Source organism: Podarcis pityusensis (assembly GCF_964106645.2).
Source record: "Podarcis pityusensis genome assembly, chromosome: 5".
NCBI classification, from domain to species: domain Eukaryota; kingdom Metazoa; phylum Chordata; class Lepidosauria; order Squamata; family Lacertidae; genus Podarcis; species Podarcis pityusensis.
This window is the reverse complement of record NC_138032.1, coordinates 81,265,028-81,286,290: the sequence shown is the minus strand read 5'-3', so window position 1 is coordinate 81,286,290 and position 21,263 is coordinate 81,265,028. Positions and strand designations below refer to the sequence as shown.

The 21,263-nt window shown below is 44.8% G+C and overlaps 3 protein-coding genes across 7 annotated transcripts in view; 1 reads left to right on the top strand and 2 right to left on the bottom strand.

Moving 5' to 3' along the window:
- Positions 1-21,263, top strand: part of LOC308477552 (uncharacterized protein) — a 192,329-nt gene that overhangs the window by 159,916 nt on the left and 11,150 nt on the right. The window lies entirely within an intron of this gene.
- LOC308477626 (uncharacterized protein) lies at positions 3,091-12,474 on the bottom strand (the record flags this gene model as incomplete). Its single annotated transcript, XM_081006354.1, has 3 exons — positions 3,091-3,723; positions 12,161-12,324; positions 12,456-12,474. The coding sequence occupies 3 exons, from the start codon at positions 12,472-12,474 to the stop codon at positions 3,160-3,162; spliced, it is 747 nt and encodes a 248-aa protein (XP_080862480.1). The 3' UTR covers positions 3,091-3,159.
- Positions 17,911-21,263, bottom strand: part of LOC308477548 (uncharacterized protein) — a gene marked incomplete at its 3' end in the record, with an annotated part of 39,727 nt that continues 36,374 nt past the window's right edge. For all 5 annotated transcript variants that reach the window (XM_081006274.1, XM_081006276.1, XM_081006273.1 and 2 more), the window contains 2 exons: positions 19,469-19,632; positions 17,911-18,480 (listed from right to left, as the gene is read on the bottom strand). In XM_081006274.1, the coding sequence (XP_080862400.1) occupies positions 17,911-18,480; positions 19,469-19,632 (734 nt within the window). The remainder of the gene's footprint in view (positions 18,481-19,468; positions 19,633-21,263) is intronic.

Genomic DNA, 21,263 nt, shown 5'->3' with positions numbered 1-21,263 from the left:
CAGTTTAGCAAAACAACTGAAAGAAAAGGTGACTCCCTCTTATTTAGCAGTCTCTGCTGCGGAATGATGCCCTCTCTTCACCACCACTCAACTCTTTCCCTCTTTCAGAGAGATGGATGTGGGGAAATAAATCCCGCACCTTCCACTCACAGAGACATCACTTTGATGTTTTTGTATGTGTCAGCTGAAGACATTTAGATTTAGTTTCAGCTTTGTATCTTGTTCTTATTGCAGGTTTTATTCTCCAACCCTAGCTTTTTGATCTCAATTGGGAGTTGTTTTAACCTTGCCTTTTATGTATTGTATTACATTTACCTATCTCTCTAAAGCTGTTCTAGCATGTAGATTCTGTCATTTTGCCTATGTTATACACAGAGTAGCTTGGAATCAGGGGCAGATCTCCTACGAAACCAATGAATTTTAAGATTCTGGGCCAAATCCCAGAACATAAGTAAATGAAATGGTAGGGATTGAGAGGGACGTATTTCTGACTATATGGATCTTTCTTGATTTATAATAATTAAAAATCATGATCAACCAAAGATAAAAGAGAACCAAAAACATCTTTTGCAACTTATATGGATGGCATCACAGAGAGTATAAAACACCCAAGCTTCAATAAAGAATTAAACCATGTGGGTGAACCAAAAGGTCTTCACTAGATTATTTAGACAAGATAAAGAAGGCACCAGGAAAGACTCACTGTTCCATAGCTGGGGTGCTACTGCCAATAATGCTCTCTCTCCCTGATCGACACCCACTTCATCTCATTTCCGTTTCAAATATTAAAATTATTATATTACTCAAATAAGTCCAGTTTGACTGTGGGCAATGTGTTATGCCTGCAGATATCAGAAAAACTGGAGTTGTGTCTTGACATTTCCTTCAAAAGCTCAATGTATATTTTAAAAGAGCAAGCTTCAAATAACCATCTAAGCTCTTTAAATACCCATAACGCTTCCACGCATTAAGATTGCCTAAAGATTCTTTTCACCATAAGTTATTTTACCGGAAATCATACTTCAATGTGGGTGCTCTTTGGAACGATCTGTAATTAATTAATTAATTAATTAATTAATATGTGTGAGTGTGTCAATCTGCAGGTTGTTAGACAGCAACTTTGTGGTTTCTGAAGCCCATTGTGAGTAGGTTGTTTTTCAGAAAGTGTAGCCTTGTTGAAGAAAAGTATAGTGGAAATTTGATTAAACAAAAGAGTGCTGGAACAGAGACATAGCAGACACACCATTCTTTGAAAGGCTTTATGGTCTAGCTGCAGTTTTCAAACAAATGCCCACCAAAAGTCAGCATTTGGACAGCAGACTAGGCAGGCATTCAGGTCACCTAAATACGGTGAGAAGTATTATATTTCTATTTAAATTACAGTAATTGTTTTTAAGTTGCCTTTGGCCATTTGTTTATTTCATTAAATGTATACACCACTTGATTGTAAAACAAAAAACTGCAACGTGGTTTACTAACAGATAAAATAATAAAATTGAGGGGGGTGGGAATCAACCATACTTCAAAACATACAGATTAATATAACCTTCATTAGCACAGACCCATTGAATGATATCTGTGTCCTCGTTTTCGACAGGGCTGTGGTGGTCACCATTTACTCTTCCTCCAATGAGTTCTGGGAGGCACCTACTAGGCTATCACTCTAGAAACCCTTTCTCTCACCTAAGGGAATCTAACAGGAGCTGGTAGATGGTTTACTCCCAGGCATGTGCAGAGTGCTCACCCCTCATCATCTGGCAACCGCCCAGGGAATGCTAGTGTGAGGGCCCTCAGGGATTTCCTTATGGAGGAGGGAGAGAAACACCAGCCGAATTCCCAGGGGCAGGTTCAGAAAAGGAGGCAAAGATGAAAAAGGGGCACAGGCTTCAGGGTGAAATCCTCCCTGGGTTGCATTTGCCTGAGCTGACGTCCCAGCCACCTTGGCCAGACTTACTCCTGCAGGGGGGTCATTTGGTCCCCCGAGACGAGTCCCAAAACTGCCCCCCCCCAGGGAAGAAGGGGAGAATGGAGATTGTTGGGGGATCAAGATCAAATGTCGAAGAAAGGCGGAAAGAGTGGCGCCTCCTCTTCGCCCCGAAGCTGCTGTAGAGGCAGATTTGGAGTGGGGTAGAAGTGGAAGTGAGGAAGATCCAGCTCCCAAGCAGAGGCGGATTTAGGGCAGCCCAGTCGGTCCCCCCCCCCCCTGCCCTGGGGCGCTGAGCCTGGAGGGGCCACAGGGGAGCAGAAGGATGAAGGAATGAAAGGAGCAGAAGGGAAGGCGAGAGGGGGCAGCCTTCCTCAGAGGCCAGACATGCTAATGCGCTTATCTCGCCTCACGGGTGGGTCCCCCCTGCGGGGTGGGGTAGGGGGGCCATTGTGTTAAGAGGGAGCGAAGAGGAGACCGAGGGGACGGGGGGAGAAGCGGGGAGACCAGGGAGGAGGAGGAGGAGGGCGGCCAAGGCGACGCCGCAGGGGAAGCCGTGGCCAAAGGGCGCGAAGGCAGGACAGGCGGGGGCGCATGCGCGGGAGCGGTTTGGGCGGGAAACGGCGCGCGTCGTCAACCTGGATTCTATGAGGCGAGGCGAGAGGGAGTGGGGGATGGGCGGCCGTTGGAACCAGAAAGAGGAGCGGGAAGGACACCCCCGCCCCCCCCCCCCCGTTGCCCCAGCAAGACGTTCGTTATAGCGCTGATTCTGCGGGAACGTAATAAGGGAAGACAGTGTCGAGAGGGAAGCCCTTCAGAGTTATCTCGTAGCCGCTCCCCAGGCGCCACCACAGGGCGCGGCTATCTTCCCTCAGGCATATACAGTGGTACCTCTAGTTCACAGGCAACCCTCCCATAAAGCTTCTTTGAAGGCAGTAGACCACAAACCTTGGGGTGGGGGGAAGTAACCTGGGGGGGGAGGGAAGACCTGACCTTTTATCTCTAGAACCACATGTACCTCACAACTGACTTTTTTCTATGGAAATATTAAGCCCATGTTTATATGCTTGCACACAGGAAAGTGAATGTTTCAGTAAATGGAAAATTAAATCAAGACTCCAGACAAGCTAGTAAAGGAACAAACTTTATTCAAAATATCAAACTAATACAATAAAAGGCATTAAAAGAGGGAGCTTGTAAAATATGTACAGGATAGCAAGGAAGGAGTTGGGATGCTAATCTGGAACCTGACTTAAAGAGAAAAACTGAGAGTCCGAAGCACTTCCATCAACATTCTGCATTTGTCCAGGATTTGTAGCTGAATAATTCCCCGTTGCAGACCAGGGAGTATAACTGCTTGATGCCATGAAGAAGTTCCCAGCTGATGGTGGAGGCTGCCTCACCATCTCCGCACCGTAATATGGAACTGGGCAGTTGCTCGCCTGGGAAGTCTCACAAAGTCCAGTTCCACAAAAAGCAGCTTGCTGGTAATAAGCAGGGTCAAATTCCAGGGAGCTCTGCTGTTGCGGGGCACACTCTCCTGGTTGCGTGTTGTTGAGAGGTGGCTGCCACAACCCTGCTCCTCCATAGCTTTCAGCATAATGCAAGTTCTGTGGCTGGTAATATTGTTCCATGTGAATATTTTGGAGGTTTCCTGGACTGCTTCTTGAGCTGCTGTCCAGGCTGCTTCTTGGACGGGTTCCTTCACTGTGGCTATAAGGAGCTGCAGCATGGTTCCCGATCCTTATCCTGGAACCTATCCTCTTTGGTGTTCTGGCTCGTCTATTTTGAAACCAGATCTGAACAGAAGAAAGGAGAGAACCAAATGCCCATTATTTCCAAACGGGTAGGTCATAATTTCACTTTCAGGTACAACAACCAAGCAAAGATTAGTATATGACAGTGGGAGAACCTACGTTAACTTGTTTTGTGTTGTGCGAAAGGCATATAGGCATTATGTTCTGTGAATATAGAAGACATTGTTACCATGAATATGTCTTTTTGATCCAACAGAGAGAATTACATTCAATAAATTATGCTTATTCCTCTGGGGTTTCTCTTTAGTTATCTGCAGCATTTTTCTACTCTCTTCAGCTCCACATTCAAATATCCCATGTTCATAATCTCCAGTTATTGTTAATCATAAAGCTTCTAAGTTGGAGTGACTAAATACTGCTATTTGGCTGTATTTTGTTCTGCTGTATCAGAAAAAACCACCTTTAAAAGCTGCACAAGTGTACAGTTCCACAAGACTTTCTTTATTGAAGTATAACCTGTGGATGTGAGCTTCATCTGCAAGAAATTGTCAAGCATTTGTTAATGCCAAGTAGATGCCTGCATACAAGACTTAACATCTGTGTGCATTTGTGCTGGAAGACAATTGTTTTTAAAATTCCATAAATATAGTAATAGTAATTTTAAATAGCTCACTCAGAAGACCTACCCATTTGTTCTGGCCTGTTTGGGGTCAGAATCTCAGAAAACTCAGAATCTGCATTAAATGAATGTGTGCTGTGCATAAATTTACAGGGAAGGAAAAGGAAGCCTTAATCAGGAACCAGGATTTCTGAACAAGTATGGGCACAATTTCTTCCTAAATTTGAAAAGGAGGGAGCACAACCCACCCACCGTTTACAAAAAGCCTTTACATCCACGATACACCCCCCCCCCCAAAAAAGCTGAGAGGCACCCGGGAGAACTAAGGCCTTCGACTACGCAAGGATTATTCTGAGTGTTTCAAATTCTTCCAGTATGTGCGGTTTAGGGAAGTCTTGGGAGCCCCCACCATCCCGATTCTTACGTGCACACGATCTTCTTCGACTCCGATGCACCTCGCCAGCGCCTCCCTGGTCTCGTATCCGGGGTACCGGTTCTCTTCAAACTCCTTCTTTAAAAGCTCGATTTGGGCAGGGGTGAAAACGGTCCTTTTTCTCCTATCTCCTCCGACTTTGGGGTAGCTTCCTCCTGGGAAAAGACAAAGAGGCAAATCTGAAGGAAGCGCTGGGCAAGCTTAAACTGAAGCGACGCTTGCCGATGTTCCTCCCGACATGGAAAGCTCAGGGCTTAATAATCATTTTTTTAAAAGTTTCTCTTACCTTCCTTGTTGGTTGCCATCATGAAAAAAAAACTCCCTCTGGTTCGTTCACTCTGCAGGGGATTCGGTCTGGGCATTTATCTCCGTTGGGCGACCCCACCCTTACTTCTCAACCAATACGAGGGAGTCACCCCACCCTTACTTCTCTACCAATACGAGGTTCCCCGGTTGCGGAATGCCCTCCCAGTCAGCTGCCCCGTCTTCATCATTTTTGCGTTTTACCCTTGCTTCTCAACCAATAGAAACAGTTACATTCCCTTTCAAAAAATCAGTTGCTTTGCCAAACTGGCTCAAACCCCTCCCTCCGTCGACACCCCTTTGGCAATTGACTCTTCATCTGAACGGAAGAGGAGAGAGAGAGAGGGAGAGAGGGAGGGAGGGAGAGAGAGAGAGAGAGAGAGAGAGAGAGGGAGAGAGGGGGGGGGAGAGATCTTTCGGGCGCCTACTACACCTTTTCTTTGCCAAGCCACACCCGCATTGTACAAAAATGACACTTGCGAGGTCCAACCAAAGAACACCCCCCCACACACACTTTAGCACACACTTCGTATCTTAAACGGGTACTCTCCTTTTTAAAAAGGTTTTGTTGTTGTTCTAAAAAGAACCAAGTATAATTCTTTTCATATCGACAAAGAAGCTTGGAACAAATTAATTCCAATACCCCTCATTTCAGCCTTTGCCGTCTAAATAAATTAGTACATCGCCTTGGATGGAGGCTCTGGCAACTGCCAGCAATCGTATCAAATGCGAATAATACGGTATACATAAGAGCGGCGGCAACCGAAGAAATAAATCTAAGCTATGTAAGCAATCTATATTTTATTAACATATTATTAAATTTGCATTCATTTTTCGCTAGTTTTGAAGACTTAGGAAACAGCTTACGTTCTTTTAAAAACGGTGCATTGGATATTCAAGGTCACCCGCCATCTTAGAAGAGGAGTTCCTTGCACCAAGAATGCCTTTTCCAAGCTGGTACCTGCAAGTTAGGATTCGTATGTTAATCTTTTATAAACCCAAATAAATAAATAAGACGACAGTGCCGTTGTAGTTGGTTTAATTTGCTTTAATTCGATCTGGACGGCCAGCCCATTTAAAGAGGTTCCCCGGTTGCGGAATGCTCTCTCTAGTGAGCTGCCCGTCTTCATCATTATTGCGTTTCATTAGGAATTTGAAAATATTCCTGTTTGTTCAGGCATTTGGTGGCTGCAGAATAATGTTCCTGACAATCCCGAGATCAGCGGACAGAAGAATAGTTGAAAAAACAAACCAACAAACCTCCTATAATTACTTTTAGGATTCTTCCTAACTGAAATTGCTTTTAGGTGTTTGCAATTGTTATTTTTTTAATGTTCGAAATGTTTTAGAATGTTTTTGCTTTGTTTTTGTTTTTAAAGTGTGTACTGTTTCTGTTTGCCGATGTGGGCTCCGAAGGGCGGCGTATAAATTCAGTAAATAAAAACCATAAGAACATATAATTGGGTTTATTTGTAGGAGGACGAGGAAAGGAAAACAAGCAAGCATAGTTGAGGTATCAAATACATAGCTGCGTTTCAACCTATTACTACTTCGTTTATACATTATGTCCCTTTCTCCTCCAAGATTCAAAGATCACAATGTTTCACCGCATAAATTATAATTTGACAAATTTCAAAGCAGAATGTACCACAAAGTAACTTCCTAATATGAACAGTAGCAATGCCAATTTGATATTAGCGCTTTGCTGATGGTTGTTTTAATGAACATTTAAACTTCATGGCTACTGAAACACACGGACCAGGAGGTCAGGTTTCTGTTCGGAAATACGTGTTGAAGTGTTGAATTAACACTGGGAGGACGCCTAATAGGGCAGTTTCAATAAGGCTGACCTTCTATTAGGGATTTTGGGTAGGAAACCGAGAGCAACCTAACCCCCAACCTTTGAGCTGCGACAGACTTGCATTGCAGGGCTCTTGTGTCAGTCCCTCAAACCCACGGAGAAGGGATTGCTTGGGATTGCATTCCGTTTCAGATACGAAGGGTGTGCAACCTTGTAAAGGGGGGGCGTGTTCTTTGGTTGGACCGCAAGTGTGATTTATGTACGATGCAGGTGTGGGACACGCCACTTTATTCAGTTGTGGCGTAGTTACTTGCACTGACTTGGCAGTTTAAGGTTGGAACCACTGCTCGAAACGGGCCAACAGCGAAATATTAAGCATATCAACGCCGGTTTTTAAAATGTATTTTATTGCTTTTTCACATGCAGTGAATACAATTTAAAATGCAATAAACGACCTCAGCTAGTCTGTCGTTTCTTGGAATCAACAGCAGTTTAAGGTTGGAACCATTGCTTAAAACCAAGGGCTAAGGACGAAATCACAGACTAAAGTAGGTCAAAGTCAATTGGTTATTACTGGCGGCCGAAGAGTCAACGGCCAAAGGGGTGGCCCAGGGAGGGAGGGAGGGGATTGACTCAGTTTAGCAAAACAACTGAAAGAAAAGGTGACTCCCTCTTATTTAGCAGTCTCTGCTGCGGAATGATGCCCTCTCTTCACCACCACTCAACTCTTTCCCTCTTTCAGAGAGATGGATGTGGGGAAATAAATCCCGCACCTTCCACTCACAGAGACATCACTTTGATGTTTTTGTATGTGTCAGCTGAAGACATTTAGATTTAGTTTCAGCTTTGTATCTTGTTCTTATTGCAGGTTTTATCCTCCAACCTTAGCTTTTTGATCTCAATTGGGAGTTGTTTTAATCTTGCCTTTTATGTATTGTATTACATTTATCTATCTCTCTAAAGCTGTTCTAGCATGTAAATTCTGTCATTTTGCCTATGTTATACACAGAGTAGCTTGGAATCAGGGGCAGATCTCCTAATGAATTTTAAGATTCTGGGCGCCAAATCCCAGAACATAAGTAAATGAAATGGTAGGGATTGAGAGGGACGTATTTCTGACTATATGGATCTTTCTTGATTTATAATAATTAAAAATCATGATCAACCAAAGATAAAAGAGAACCAAAAACATCTTTTGCAACTTATATGGATGGCATCACAGAGAGTATAAAACACCCAAGCTTCAATAAAGAATTAAACCATGTGGGTGAACCAAAAGGTCTTTACTAGATGATTTAGAGAAGATAAAGAAGGCACCAGGAAAGACTCACTGTTCCATAGCTGGGGTGCTACTGCCAATAATGCTCTCTCTCCCTGATCGACACCCACTTCATCTCATTTCCGTTTCAAATATTAAAATTATTATATTACTCAAATAAGTCCAGTTTGACTGTGGGCAATGTGTTATGCCTGCAGATATCAGAAAAACTGGAGTTGTGTCTTGACATTTCCTTCAAAAGCTCAATGTATATTTTAAAAGAGCAAGCTTCAAATAACCATCTAAGCTCTTTAAATACCCATAACGCTTCCATGCATTAAGATTGCCTAAAGATTCTTTTCACCATAAGTTATTTTACCGGAAATCATACTTCAATGTGGGTGCTCTTTGGAACGATCTGTAATTAATTAATTAATTAATTAATTAATATGTGTGAGTGTGTCAATCTGCAGGTTGTTAGACAGCAACTTTGTGGTTTCTGAAGCCCATTGTGAGTAGGTTGTTTTTCACAAAGTGTAGCCTTGTTGAAGAAAAGTATAGTGGAAATTTGATTAAACAAAAGAGTGCTGGAACAGAGACATAGCAGACACACCATTCTTTGAAAGGCTTTATGGTCTAGCTGCAGTTTTCAAACAAATGCCCACCAAAAGTCAGCATTTGGACAGCAGACTAGGCAGGCATTCAGGTCACCTAAATACGGTGAGAAGTATTATATTTCTATTTAAATTACAGTAATTGTTTTTAAGTTGCCTTTGGCCATTTGTTTATTTCATTAAATGTATACACCACTTGATTGTAAAACAAAAAACTGCAACGTGGTTTACTAACAGATAAAATAATAAAATTGAGGGGGGTGGGAATCAACCATACTTCAAAACATACAGATTAATATAACCTTCATTAGCACAGACCCATTGAATGATATCTGTGTCCTCGTTTTCGACAGGGCTGTGGTGGTCACCATTTACTCTTCCTCCAATGAGTTCTGGGAGGCACCTACTAGGCTATCACTCTAGAAACCCTTTCTCTCACCTAAGGGAATCTAACAGGAGCTGGTAGATGGTTTACTCCCAGGCATGTGCAGAGTGCTCACCCCTCATCATCTGGCAACCGCCCAGGGAATGCTAGTGCTCAGGGCTTTCCTTATGGAGGAGGGAGAAAAACACCAGCCGAATTCCCAGGGGCAGGTTAAGAAAAGGAGGCAAAGATGAAAAGGGGGCACAGGCTTCAGGGTGAAATCCTCCCTGGGTTGCATTTGCCTGAGCTGACGTCCCAGCCACCTTGGCCAGACTTACTCCTGCAGGGGGGTCAGCAGGGCCGGCCCAAGACATTTGGTCCCCTGAGACGATTCCCAAAACTGCCCCCCCCCAGGGAAGAATGGAGATTGTTGGGGGATCAAGATCAAATGGCGAAGAAAGGCGGGAAGAGTGGCGCCTCCTCTTCGCCCCGAAGCTGCTGTAGAGGCAGATTTGGAGTGGGGTAGAAGTGGAAGTGAGGAAGATCCAGCTCCCAAGCAGAGGCGGATTTAGCGCAGCCCAGTCGGTCCCCCCCCCCCTGCCCTGGGGCGCTGAGCCTGGAGGGGCCAGAGGGGAGCAGAAGGATGGAGGAATGAAAGGAGCAGAAGGGAAGGCGAGAGGGGGCAGCCTTCCTCAGAGGCCAGACATGCTAATGCGCTTATCTCGCCTCCTGGGTGGGTCACCCCTGAGGGGTGGGGTGAGGGGGCCATTGTGTTAAGAGGGAGCGAAGAGGAGGGGGGGGAAAGTGGGGAGACCAGGGAGGAGGAGGAGGAGGGCGGCCGGGGTGACGCCGCAGGGGAAGCCGTGGCCAAAAGGCACGAAGGCAGGACAGGCGGGGGCGCATGCGCGGGAGCGGTTTGGGCGGGAAACGGCGCGCGTCGTCAACCTGGATTCTATGAGGCGAAGCGAGAGGGAGTGGGGGATGGGCGGCCGTTGGGACCAGAAAGAGGAGCGGGAAGGACACCCCCGCCCCCCCCGTTGCCCCAGCAAGACGTTCGTTATAGCGCTGATGCTGCGGGAACGTAATAAGGGAAGACAATGTCGAGAGGGAAGCCCTTCAGAGTTATCTCGTAGCCGCTCCCCAGGCGCCACCACAGGGCGCGGCTATCTTCCCTCAGGCATATACAGTGGTACCTCTAGTTCACAGGCAACCCTCCCATAAAGCTTCTTTGAAGGCAGTAGACCACAAACCTTGGGGTGGGGGGAATTAACCTGGGGGGGGGGGGGGAGACCTGACCTTTTATCTCTAGAACCACATGTACCTCACAACTGACTTTTTTCTATGGAAATATTAAGCCCATGTTTATATGCTTGCACACAGGAAAGTGAATGTTTCAGTAAATGGAAAATTAAATCAAGACTCCAGACAAGCTAGTAAAGGAACAAACTTTATTCAAAATATCAAAGTAATACAATAAAAGGCATTAAAAGAGGGAGCTTGTAAAATATGTACAGGATAGCAAGGAAGGAGTTGGGATGCTAATCTGGAAACTGACTTAAAGAGAAAAACTGAGAGTCCGAAGCACTTCCATCAACATTCTGCATTTGTCCAGGATTTGTAGCTGAATAATTCCCCGTTGCAGACCAGGGAGTATAACTGCTTGATGCCATGAAGAAGTTCCCAGCTGATGGTGGAGGCTGCCTCACCATCTCCGCACCGTAATATGGAACTGGGCAGTTGCTCGCCTGGGAAGTCTCATAAAGCCCAGTTCCACAAAAAGCAGCTTGCTGGTAATAAGCAGGGTTCAATTCCAGGGAGCTCTGCTGTTGCGGGGCACACTCTCCTGGTTGCGTGTTGTTGAGAGGTGGCTGCCACAACCCTGCTCCTCTATTGCTTTCAGCATAATGCAAGTTCTGTGGCTGGTAGTATTGTTCCATGTGAATATTTTGGAGGTTTCCTGGACTGCTTCTTGGGCTGCTGTCCAGGCTGCTTCTTGGACGGGTTCTCTCACTGTGGCTATAAGGAGCTGCAGCATGGTTCCCGATCCTTATCCTGGAACCAATCCTCTTTGGTGTTCTGGCCCTTCTGTTTTGAAACCAGATCTGAACAGAAGAAAGGAGAGAACCAAATGCCCATTATTTCCAAACAGGTAGGTCATAATTTCACTTTCAGGTACAACAACCAAGCAAAGATTAGCGTATGACAGTGGGAGAACCTACATTAATTTGTCTTGTGTTGTGTGAAAGGCATATAGGCATTATGTTCTGTGAATATAGAAGACATTGTTACCATGAATATGTCTTTTTGATCCAACAGAGAGAATTACATTTAATAAATTATGCTTATTCCTCTGGGGTTTCTCTTTAGTACTCTGCAGCATTTTTCTACTCTCTTCAGCTCCGCATTCAAATATCCCATGTTCATAATATCCAATTACTGTTAATCATAAAGATTCTAAGTTGGAATGACTAAATACTGCTATTTGGCTGTATTTTGTTCCGCAGTATCAGAAAAAAAACCTTTAAAAGCTGCACAAGTGTACAGTTCCACAAGACTTTCTTTATTGAAGTATAACCTGTGGATGTGAGCTTCATCTGTAAGAAATTGTCAAGCATTTGTTAATGCCAAGTAGATGCCTGCATACAAGACTTAACATCTCTGTGTGCATTTGTGCTGGAAGGCAATTGTTTTAAAAATTCCATAAATATAGTAATAGTAATTTTAAATACCTCACTCAGAAGACCTACCCATTTGTTCTGCCCTGTTTGGGGTCAGAATCTCAGAAAACTCAGAATCTGCATTAAATGAATGTGTGCTGTGCATAAATTTACTGGGAAGGAAATAGAAGCCTTAATCAAGAACCAGGATTTCTGAACAAGTATGGGCACAATTTCTTCCTAAATTTGAAAAGGAGGGAGCACAAAAAGCCTTTACATCCACGATACACCCCCCCCCCCAAAAAAAGCTGAGAGGCACCCGAGAGAACTAAGGCCTTCGACTACGCAAGGATTATTCTGAGCGTTTCAAATTCTTCCAGTATGTGCGGTTTAGGGAAGTCTTGGGAGCCCCCACCATCCCGATTCTTACGTGCACACGATCTTCTTCGACTCCGATGCACCTCGCCAGCGCCTCCCTGGTCTCGTATCCGGGGTACTGGTTCTTTTCAAAGGACTTTTTTAGGAGCTCGACGTGAGATGGGCTAAAAACGGTCCTTTTTCTCCTATCTCCTCCGACTTTGGGGTAGCTTCCTCCTGGGAAAAGACAAAGAGGCAAATCTGAAGGAAGCGCTGGGCAAGCTTAAACTGAAGCGACGCTTGCCGATGTTCCTCCAGACATGGAAAGCTCAGGGCTTAATAATCATTTTTTTAAAAGTTTCTCTTACCTTCCTTGTTGGTTGCCATCATGAAAAAAAAACTCCCTCTGGTTCGTTCACTCTGCAGGGGATTCGGTCTGGGCATTTATCTCCGTTGGGCGACCGCACCCTTACTTCTCAACCAATACGAGGGAGTCACCCCACCCTTACTTCTCTACCAATACGAGGTTTCCCGGTTGAGGAATGCCCTCCCAGTCAGCTGCCCCGTCTTCATCATTTTTGCGTTTCACCCTTGCTTCTCAACCAATAGAAACAGTTACATTCTCTTTCAAAAAATCAGTTGCTTTGCCAAACTGGCTCAAACCCCTCCCTCCGTCGACACCCCTTTGGCAATTGACTCTTCATCTGAACGGAAGAGGAGAGAGAGAGAGAGGGAGAGAGGGAGGGGGGGAGAGAGAGAGAGAGAGAGAGAGAGAGGCAGAGAGGGAGAGGGGGAGAGAGAGAGGGGGGGGGAGAGATCTTTCGGGCGCCTACTACACCTTTTCTTTGCCAAGCCACACCCGCATTGTACAAAAATGACACTTGCGAGGTCCAACCAAAGAACCCCCCCCCACACACACACTTTAGCACACACTTCGTATCTTAAACGGGTACTCTCCTTTTTAAAAAGGTTTTGTTGTTGTTCTAAAAAGAACCAAGTATAAATTTTTTCATATCGACAAAGAAGCTTGGAACAAATTAATTCCAATACCCCTCATTTCAGCATCTGCCGTCTAAATAAATTAGTACATCGCCTTGGATGGAGGCTCTGGCAACTGCCAGCAATCGTATCAAATGCGAATAGTACGGTATGCATAAGAGCGGCGGCAACCGAAGAAAGAAATCTAAGCTATGTAAGCAAGCTATATTTTATTAACATATGATTAAATTTGCATTCATTTTTCACTAGTTTTGAAGACTTAGGAAACAGCTTAAGTTCTTTTAAAAACGGTGCATTGGATATTCAAGGTCACCCGCCATCTTAGAAGAGGAGTTCCTTGCACCAAGAATGCCTTTTCCAAACTGGTACCTGCAAGTTAGGATTCGTATGTTAATCTTTTATAAACCCAAATAAATAAATAAGACGACAGTGCCGTTGTAGTTGGTTTAATTTGCTTTAATTCAATCTGGACGGCCAGCCCATTTAAAGAGGTTCCCCGGTTGCGGAATGCTCTCTCTAGTGAGCTGCTCCGTCTTCATCATTATTGCGTTTCATTAGGAATTTGAAAATATTCCTGTTTGTTCAGGCATTTGGTGGCTGCAGAATAATGTTCCTGACAACCCCGAGATCAGCGGACAGAAGAATAGTTGAAAAAACAAACCAACAAACCTCCTATAATTACTTTTAGGATTCTTCCTAACTGAAATTGCTTTTAGGTGTTTGCAATTGTTATTTTTTAAATGTTCGAAATGTTTTAGAATGTTTTTGCTTTGTTTTTGTTTTTAAAGTGTGTACTGTTTCTGTTTGCCGATGTGAGCTCCGAAAGGCGTATAAATTCAGTAAATAAAAACCATAAGAACATATAATTGGGTTTATTTGTAGGAGGACGAGGAAAGGAAAACAAGCAAGCATAGTTGAGGTATCAAATACATAGCTGCGTTTCAACCTACTACTAGTTCGTTTATACATTATGTCCCTTTCTCCTCCAGGATTCAAAGATCACAATGTTTCACCGCATAAATTATAATTTGACAAATTTCAAAGCAGAATGTACCACAAAGTAGCTTCCTAATATGAACAGTAGCAATGCCAATTTGATATTAGCGCTTTGCTGATGGTTGTTTTAATGAACATTTAAACTTCATGGCTACTGAAACACACGGACCAGGAGGTCAGGTTTCTGTTCGGAAATACGTGTTGAAGTGTTGAATTAACACTGGGAGGACGCCTAAGGGGGCAGTTTCAATAAGGCTGACCTTTGCTGTAACTCGAGGGGTGTTTCTATTAGGGATTTTGGGTAGGAAACCGAGAGCAACCTAACCCCCAACCTTTGAGCTGCGACAGACTTGCATTGCAGGGCTCTTGTGTCAGTCCCTCAAACCCACGGAGAAGGGATTGCTTGGGATTGCATTCCGTTTCAGATACGAAGGGTGTGCAACCTTGTAAAGGGGGGGCGTGTTCTTTGGTTGGACCGCAAGTGTGATTTATGTACGATGCAGGTGTGGGACACGCCACTTTATTCAGTTGTGGCGTAGTTACTTGCACTGACTTGGCAGTTTAAGGTTGGAACCACTGCTTAAAACCAAGGGCTAAGGACGAAATCACAGCCTAAAGTAGGTCAAAGTCAATTGGTTATTACTGGCGGCCGAAGAGTCAACGGCCAAAGGGGTGGCCAGGGAGGGAGGGAGGGGATTGACTCAGTTTAGCAAAACAACTGAAAGAAAAGGTGACTCCCTCTTATTTAGCAGTCTCTGCTGCGGAATGATGCCCTCTCTTCACCACCACTCAACTCTTTCCCTCTTTCAGAGAGATGGATGTGGGGAAATAAATCCCGCACCTTCCACTCACAGAGACATCACTTTGATGTTTTTGTATGTGTCAGCTGAAGACATTTAGATTTAGTTTCAGCTTTGTATCTTGTTCTTATTGCAGGTTTTATCCTCCAACCTTAGCTTTTTGATCTCAATTGGGAGTTGTTTTAACCTTGCCTTTTATGTATTGTATTACATTTATCTATCTCTCTAAAGCTGTTCTAGCATGTAGATTCTGTCATTTTGCCTATGTTATACACAGAGTAGCTTGGAATCAGGGGCAGATCTCCTACGAAACCAATGAATTTTAAGATTCTGGGCCAAATCCCAGAACATAAGTAAATGAAATGGTAGGGATTGAGAGGGGCGTATTTCTGACTATATGGATCTGTCTTGATTTATAATAATTAAAAATCATGATCAACCAAAGATAAAAGAGAACCAAAAACATCTTTTGCAACTCATATGGATGGCATCACAGAGAGTACAAAACACCCAAGCTTCAATAAAGAATTAAACCATGTGGGTGAACCAAAAGGTCTTCACTAGATTATTTAGACAAGATAAAGAAGGCACCAGGAAAGACACTGTTCCATAGCTGGGGTGCTACTGCCAATAAAGCTCTCTCTCCCTGATCGACACCCACTTCATCTCATTTCCGTTTCAAATATTAACATTATTATATTACTCAAATAAGTCCAATTTGACTGTGGGCAATGTGTTATGCCTGCAGATATCAGAAAAACTGGAGTTGTGTCTTGACATTTCCTTCAAAAGCTCAATGTATATTTTAAAAGAGCAAGCTTCAAATAACCATCTAAGCTCTTTAAATACCCGTAACGCTTCCATGCATTAAGACTGCCTAAAGATTCTTTTCACCATAAGTTATTTTACCAGAAATCATACTTCAATGTGGGTGCTCTTTGGAACGATCTGTAATTAATTAATTAATTAATTAATATGTGTGAGTGTGTCAATCTGCAGGTTGTTAGACAGCAACTTTGTGGTTTCTGAAGCCTATTGTGAGTAGGTTGTTTTTCAGAAAGTGTAGCCTTGTTGAAGAAAAGTATAGTGGAAATTTGATTAAACAAAAGAGTGCTGGAACAGAGACATAGCAGACACACCATTCTTTGAAAGGCTTTATAGTCTAGCTGCAGTTTTCAAACAAATGCCCACCAAAAGTCAGCATTTGGACAGCAGACTAGGCAGGCATTCAGGTCACCTAAATACGGTGAGAAGTATTATATTTCTATTTAAATTACAGTAATTGTTTTTAAGTTGCCTTTGGCCATTTGTTTATTTCATTAAATGAATACACCACTTGATTGTAAAACAAAAAACTGCAACGTGGTTTACTAACAGATAAAATAATAAAATTGTGGAGGGGGGAATCAACCATACTTCCAAACATACAGATGAATATTACCTACATTAGCACAGACCCATTGAATGATATCTGTGTCCTCGTTTTCGACAGGGCTGTGGTGGTCACCATTTAGTCTTCCTCCAATGAGTTCTGGGAGGCACCTACTAGGCTATCACTCTAGAAACCCTTTCTCTCACCTAAGGGAATCTAACAGGAGCTGGTAGATGGTTTACTCCCAGGCATGTGCAGAGTGCTCACCCCTCAGCGTTTGGCAACCGCCCAGGGAATGCTAGTGCTCAGGGCTTTCCTTATGGAGGAAGGAGAAAAACACCAGCCGAATTCCCAGGGGCAGGTTCAGAGGGAGGCAAAGATGAAAAGGGGGGCACAGGCTTCAGGGTGAAATCCTCCCTGGGTTGCATTTGCCTGAGCTGACGTCCCAGCCACCTTGGCCAGACTTACTCCTGCAGGGGGGTCATTTGGTTCCCTGAGACGAGTCCCAAAACTGTCCCCCCCCCCCAGGGAAGAATGGAGATTGTTGGGGGATCAAGATCAAATGGCGAAGAAAGGCGGGAAGAGACCAGTGGCGCCTCCTCTTTGCCCCGAGGCTGCTGTAGAGGCATTTTTGGAGTGGGGTAGAAGTGGAAGTGAGGAAGATCCAGCTCCCAAGCAGAGGCGGATTTAGGGCAGCCCAGCCGGCCCCCCCCCCTGAGCCTGGAGGGGCCAGAGGGGAGCAGAAGGACGAAGGAATGAAAGGAGCAGAAGGGAAGGCGAGAGGGGGCAGCCTTCCTCAGAGGCCAGACATGCTAATGCGCTTATCTCGCCTCCTGGGTGGGTCCCCCCTGCGGGGTGGGGTAGGGGGGCCATTGTGTGAAGAGGGAGCGAAGAGGAGACCGAGGGGAGGGGGGGAAGCGGGGAGACCAGGGAGGAGGAGGAGGACGGCGGCCAAGGCGACGCCGCAGGGGAAGCCGTGGCCAATAGGCGCGAAGGCAGGACAGGCGGGGGCGCATGCGCGGGGGCGGTTTGGGCGGGAAACGGCGCGCGGCGCCAACCTGGATTCTACGCGGCGACGCGAGAGGGAGTGGGGGAGGGGCGGCCGTAGGGACCAGAAAGAGGAGCGGGAAGGACACCCCCGCCCCCCCCCCCCCCGTTGCCCCAGCAAGACGTTCGTTATAGCGCTGATTCTGCGGGAACGTAATAAGGGAAGACAGTGTCGAGAGGGAAGCCCTTCAGAGTTATCTCGTAGCCGCTCCCCAGGCGCCACCACAGGGCGCGGCTATCTTCCCTCAGGCATATACAGTGGTACCTCTAGTTCACAGGCAACCCTCCCATAAAGCTTCTTTGAAGGCAGTAGACCACAAACCTTGGGGTGGGGGGAATTAACCTGGGGGGGGGGGGGAAGACCTGACCTTTTATCTCTAGAACCACATGTACCTCACAACTGACTTTTTTCTATGGAAAATTAAGCCCATGTTTATATGCTTGCACACAGGAAAGTGAATGTTTCAGTAAATGGAAAATTAAATCAAGACTCCAGACAAGCTAGTAAAGGAACAAACTTTATTCAAAATATCAAAGTAATACAATAAAAGGCATTAAAAGAGGGAGCTTGTAAAATATGTACAGGATAGCAAGGAAGGAGTTGGGATGCTAATCTGGAACCTGACTTAAAGAGAAAAACTGAGAGTCCGAACCACTTCCATCAACATTCTGCATTTGTCCAGGATTTGTAGCTGAATAATTCCCCGTTGCAGACCAGGGAGTATAACTGCTTGATGCCATGAAGAAGTTCCCAGCTGATGGTGGAGGCTGCCTCACCATCTCCGCACCGTAATATGGAACTGGGCAGTTGCTCGCCTGGGAAGTCTCATAAAGCCCAGTTCCACAAAAAGCAGCTTGCTGGTAATAAGCAGGGTTCAATTCCAGGGAGCTCTGCTGTTGCGGGGCAGAGAGGTGCTCTCCTGGTTGCGTGTTGTTGAGAGGTGGCTGCCACAACCCTGCTCCTCTATTGCTTTCAGCATAATGCAAGTTCTGTGGCTGGTAGTATTGTTCCATGTGAATATTTTGGAGGTTTCCTGGACTGCTTCTTGGGCTGCTGTCCAGGCTGCTTCTTGGACGGGTTCCTTCACTGTGGCTATAAGGAGCTGCAGCATGGTTCCCGATCCGTATCGTGGAGCCTATCCTCTTTGGTGTTCTGGCTCGTCTATTTTGAAACCAGATCTGAACAGAAGAAAGGAGAGAACCAAATGCCCATTATTTCCAAACGGGTAGGTCATAATTTCACTTTCCAAGCAAAGATTAGTATATGACAGTGGGAGAACCTACGTTAACTTGTTTTGTGTTGTGCGAAAGGCATATAGGCATTATGTTCTGTGAATATAGAAGACATTGTTACCATGAATATGTCTTTTTGATCCAACAGAGAGAATTACATTTAATAAATTCTGCTTATTCCTCTGGGGTTTCTCTTTAGTACTCTGCAGCATTTTTCTACTCTCTTCAGCTCCGCATTCAAATATCCCATGTTCATAATATCCAGTTACTGTTAACCATAAAGATTCTAAGTTGGAGTGACTAAATACTGCTATTTGGCTGTATTTTGTTCTGCTGTATCAGAAAAAGCCACCTTTAAAAGCTGCACAAGTGTACAGTTCCACAAGACTTTCTTTATTGAAGTATAACCTGTGGATGTGAGCTTCATCTGCAAGAAATTGTCAAGCATTTGTTAATGCCAAGTGGATGGCTGCATACAAGACTTAACATCTGTGTGCATTTGTGCTGGAAGACAATTGTTTTTAAAATTCCATAAATATAGTAATAGTAATTTTAAATAGCTCACTCAGAAGACCTACCCATTTGTTCTGGCCTGTTTGGGGTCAGAATCTCAGAAAACTCAGAATCTGCATTAAATGAATGTGTGCTGTGCATAAATTTACTGGGAAGGAAAAAGAAGCCTTAATCAGGAACCAGGATTTCTGAACAAGTATGGGCACAATTTCTTCCTAAATTTGAAAAGGAGGGAGCACAACCCACCCACCGTGTACAAAAAGCCTTTACATCCACGATACACCCCCCCCCCCCAAAAGCTGAGAGGCACCCGGGAGAACTAAGGCCTGCGACTACGCAAGGATTATTCTGAGCGTTTCAAATTGTTCCAGTATGTGCGGTTTAGGGAAGTCTTGGGAGCCCCCACCATCCCGATTCTTACGTGCACACGATCTTCTTCGACTCCGATGCACCTCGCCAGCGCCTCCCTGGTCTCGTATCCGGGGTACCGGTTCTCTTCAAACTCCTTCTTTAAAAGCTCGATTTGGGCAGGGGTGAAAACGGTCCTTTTTCTCCTATCTCCTCCGACTTTGGGGTAGCTTCCTCCTGGGAAAAGACAAAGAGGCAAATCTGAAGGAAGCGCTGGGCAAGCTTAAACTGAAGCGACGCTTGCCGATGTTCCTCCAGACATGGAAAGCTCAGGGCTTAATAATCATTTTTTTAAAAGTTTCTCTTACCTTCCTTGTTGGTTGCCATCATGAAAAAAACTCCCTCTGGTTCGTTCACTCTGCAGGGGATTCGGTCTGGGCATTTATCTCCGTTGGGCGACCCCACCCTTACTTCTCAACCAATACGAGGGAGTCACCCCACCCTTACTTCTCTACCAATACGAGGTTTCCCGGTTGAGGAATGCCCTCCCAGTCAGCTGCCCCGTCTTCATCATTTTTGCGTTTCACCCTTGCTTCTCAACCAATAGAAACAGTTACATTCTCTTTCAAAAAATCAGTTGCTTTGCCAGACTGGCTCAAACCCCTCCCTCCGTCGACACCCCTTTGGCAATTGACTCTTCATCTGAACGGAAGAGGAGAGAGAGAGAGAGAGGGAGAGAGGGAGGGGGGGAGAGAGAGAGAGAGAGAGGGAGGGAGGGAGGGAGAGAGGGAGAGAGAGAGAGGGAGGGAGGGAGAGAGGGAGAGAGGGAGAGAGAGAGAGAGAGAGAGAGAGAGAGAGAGAGAGAGATCTTTCGGGCGCCTACTACACCTTTTCTTTGCCAAGCCACACCCGCATTGTACAAAAATAACACTTGCGAGGTCCAACCAAAGAACACCCCCCCACACACACACTTTAGCACACACTTCGTATCTTAAACGGGTACTCTCCTTTTTAAAAAGGTTTTGTTGTTGTTCTAAAAAGAATCAAGTATAAATTATTTCATATCGACAAAGAAGCTTGGAACAACTTAATTCCAATACCCCTCATTTCAGCATCTGCCGTCTAAATAAATTAGTACATCGCCTTGGATGGAGGCTCTGGCAACTGCCAGCAATCGTATCAAATGCGAATAATACGGTATACATAAGAGCGGCGGCAACCGAAGAAAGAAATCTAAGCTATGTAAGCAAGCTATATTTTATTAACATATGATTAAATTTGCACTCATTTTTTGCTGGTTTTGAAGACTTAGGAAACAGCTTACATTCTTTTAAAAACGGTGCATTGGATATGCAAGGTCACCCGCCATCTTAGAAGAGGAGTTCCTTGCACCAAGAATGCCTTTTCCAAGCTGGTACCTGCAAGTTAGGATTCGTACGTTAATCTTTTAAAAACCTAAATAAATAAATAAAATGACGGTGCCGTTGTAGCTGGTTTAAATTGCTTTAATTCAATCTGGACGGCCAGCCCATTTAAAGAGGTTCCCCGGTTGCGGAATGCTCTCTCTAGTGAGCTGCCCGTCTTCATCATTATTGCGTTTCCTTAGGAATTTGAAAATATTCCCGTTTGCTCAGGCATTTGGTGGCTGCTGAATAATGTTCCTGACAACCCCGAGATCAGCGGGCAGAAGAATAGCTTAAAAAACAAACCAACAAACCTCCTATAATTACTTTTAGGATTCTTCCTAACTGAAATTGCTTTTAGGTGTTTAAAATTGTTATTTTTTTAATGTTCGAAATGTTTTTGCTTTGTTTTTGTTTCTAAAGTGTGTACTGTTTCTGTTTGCCGATCTGGGCTCCGAAGGGCGG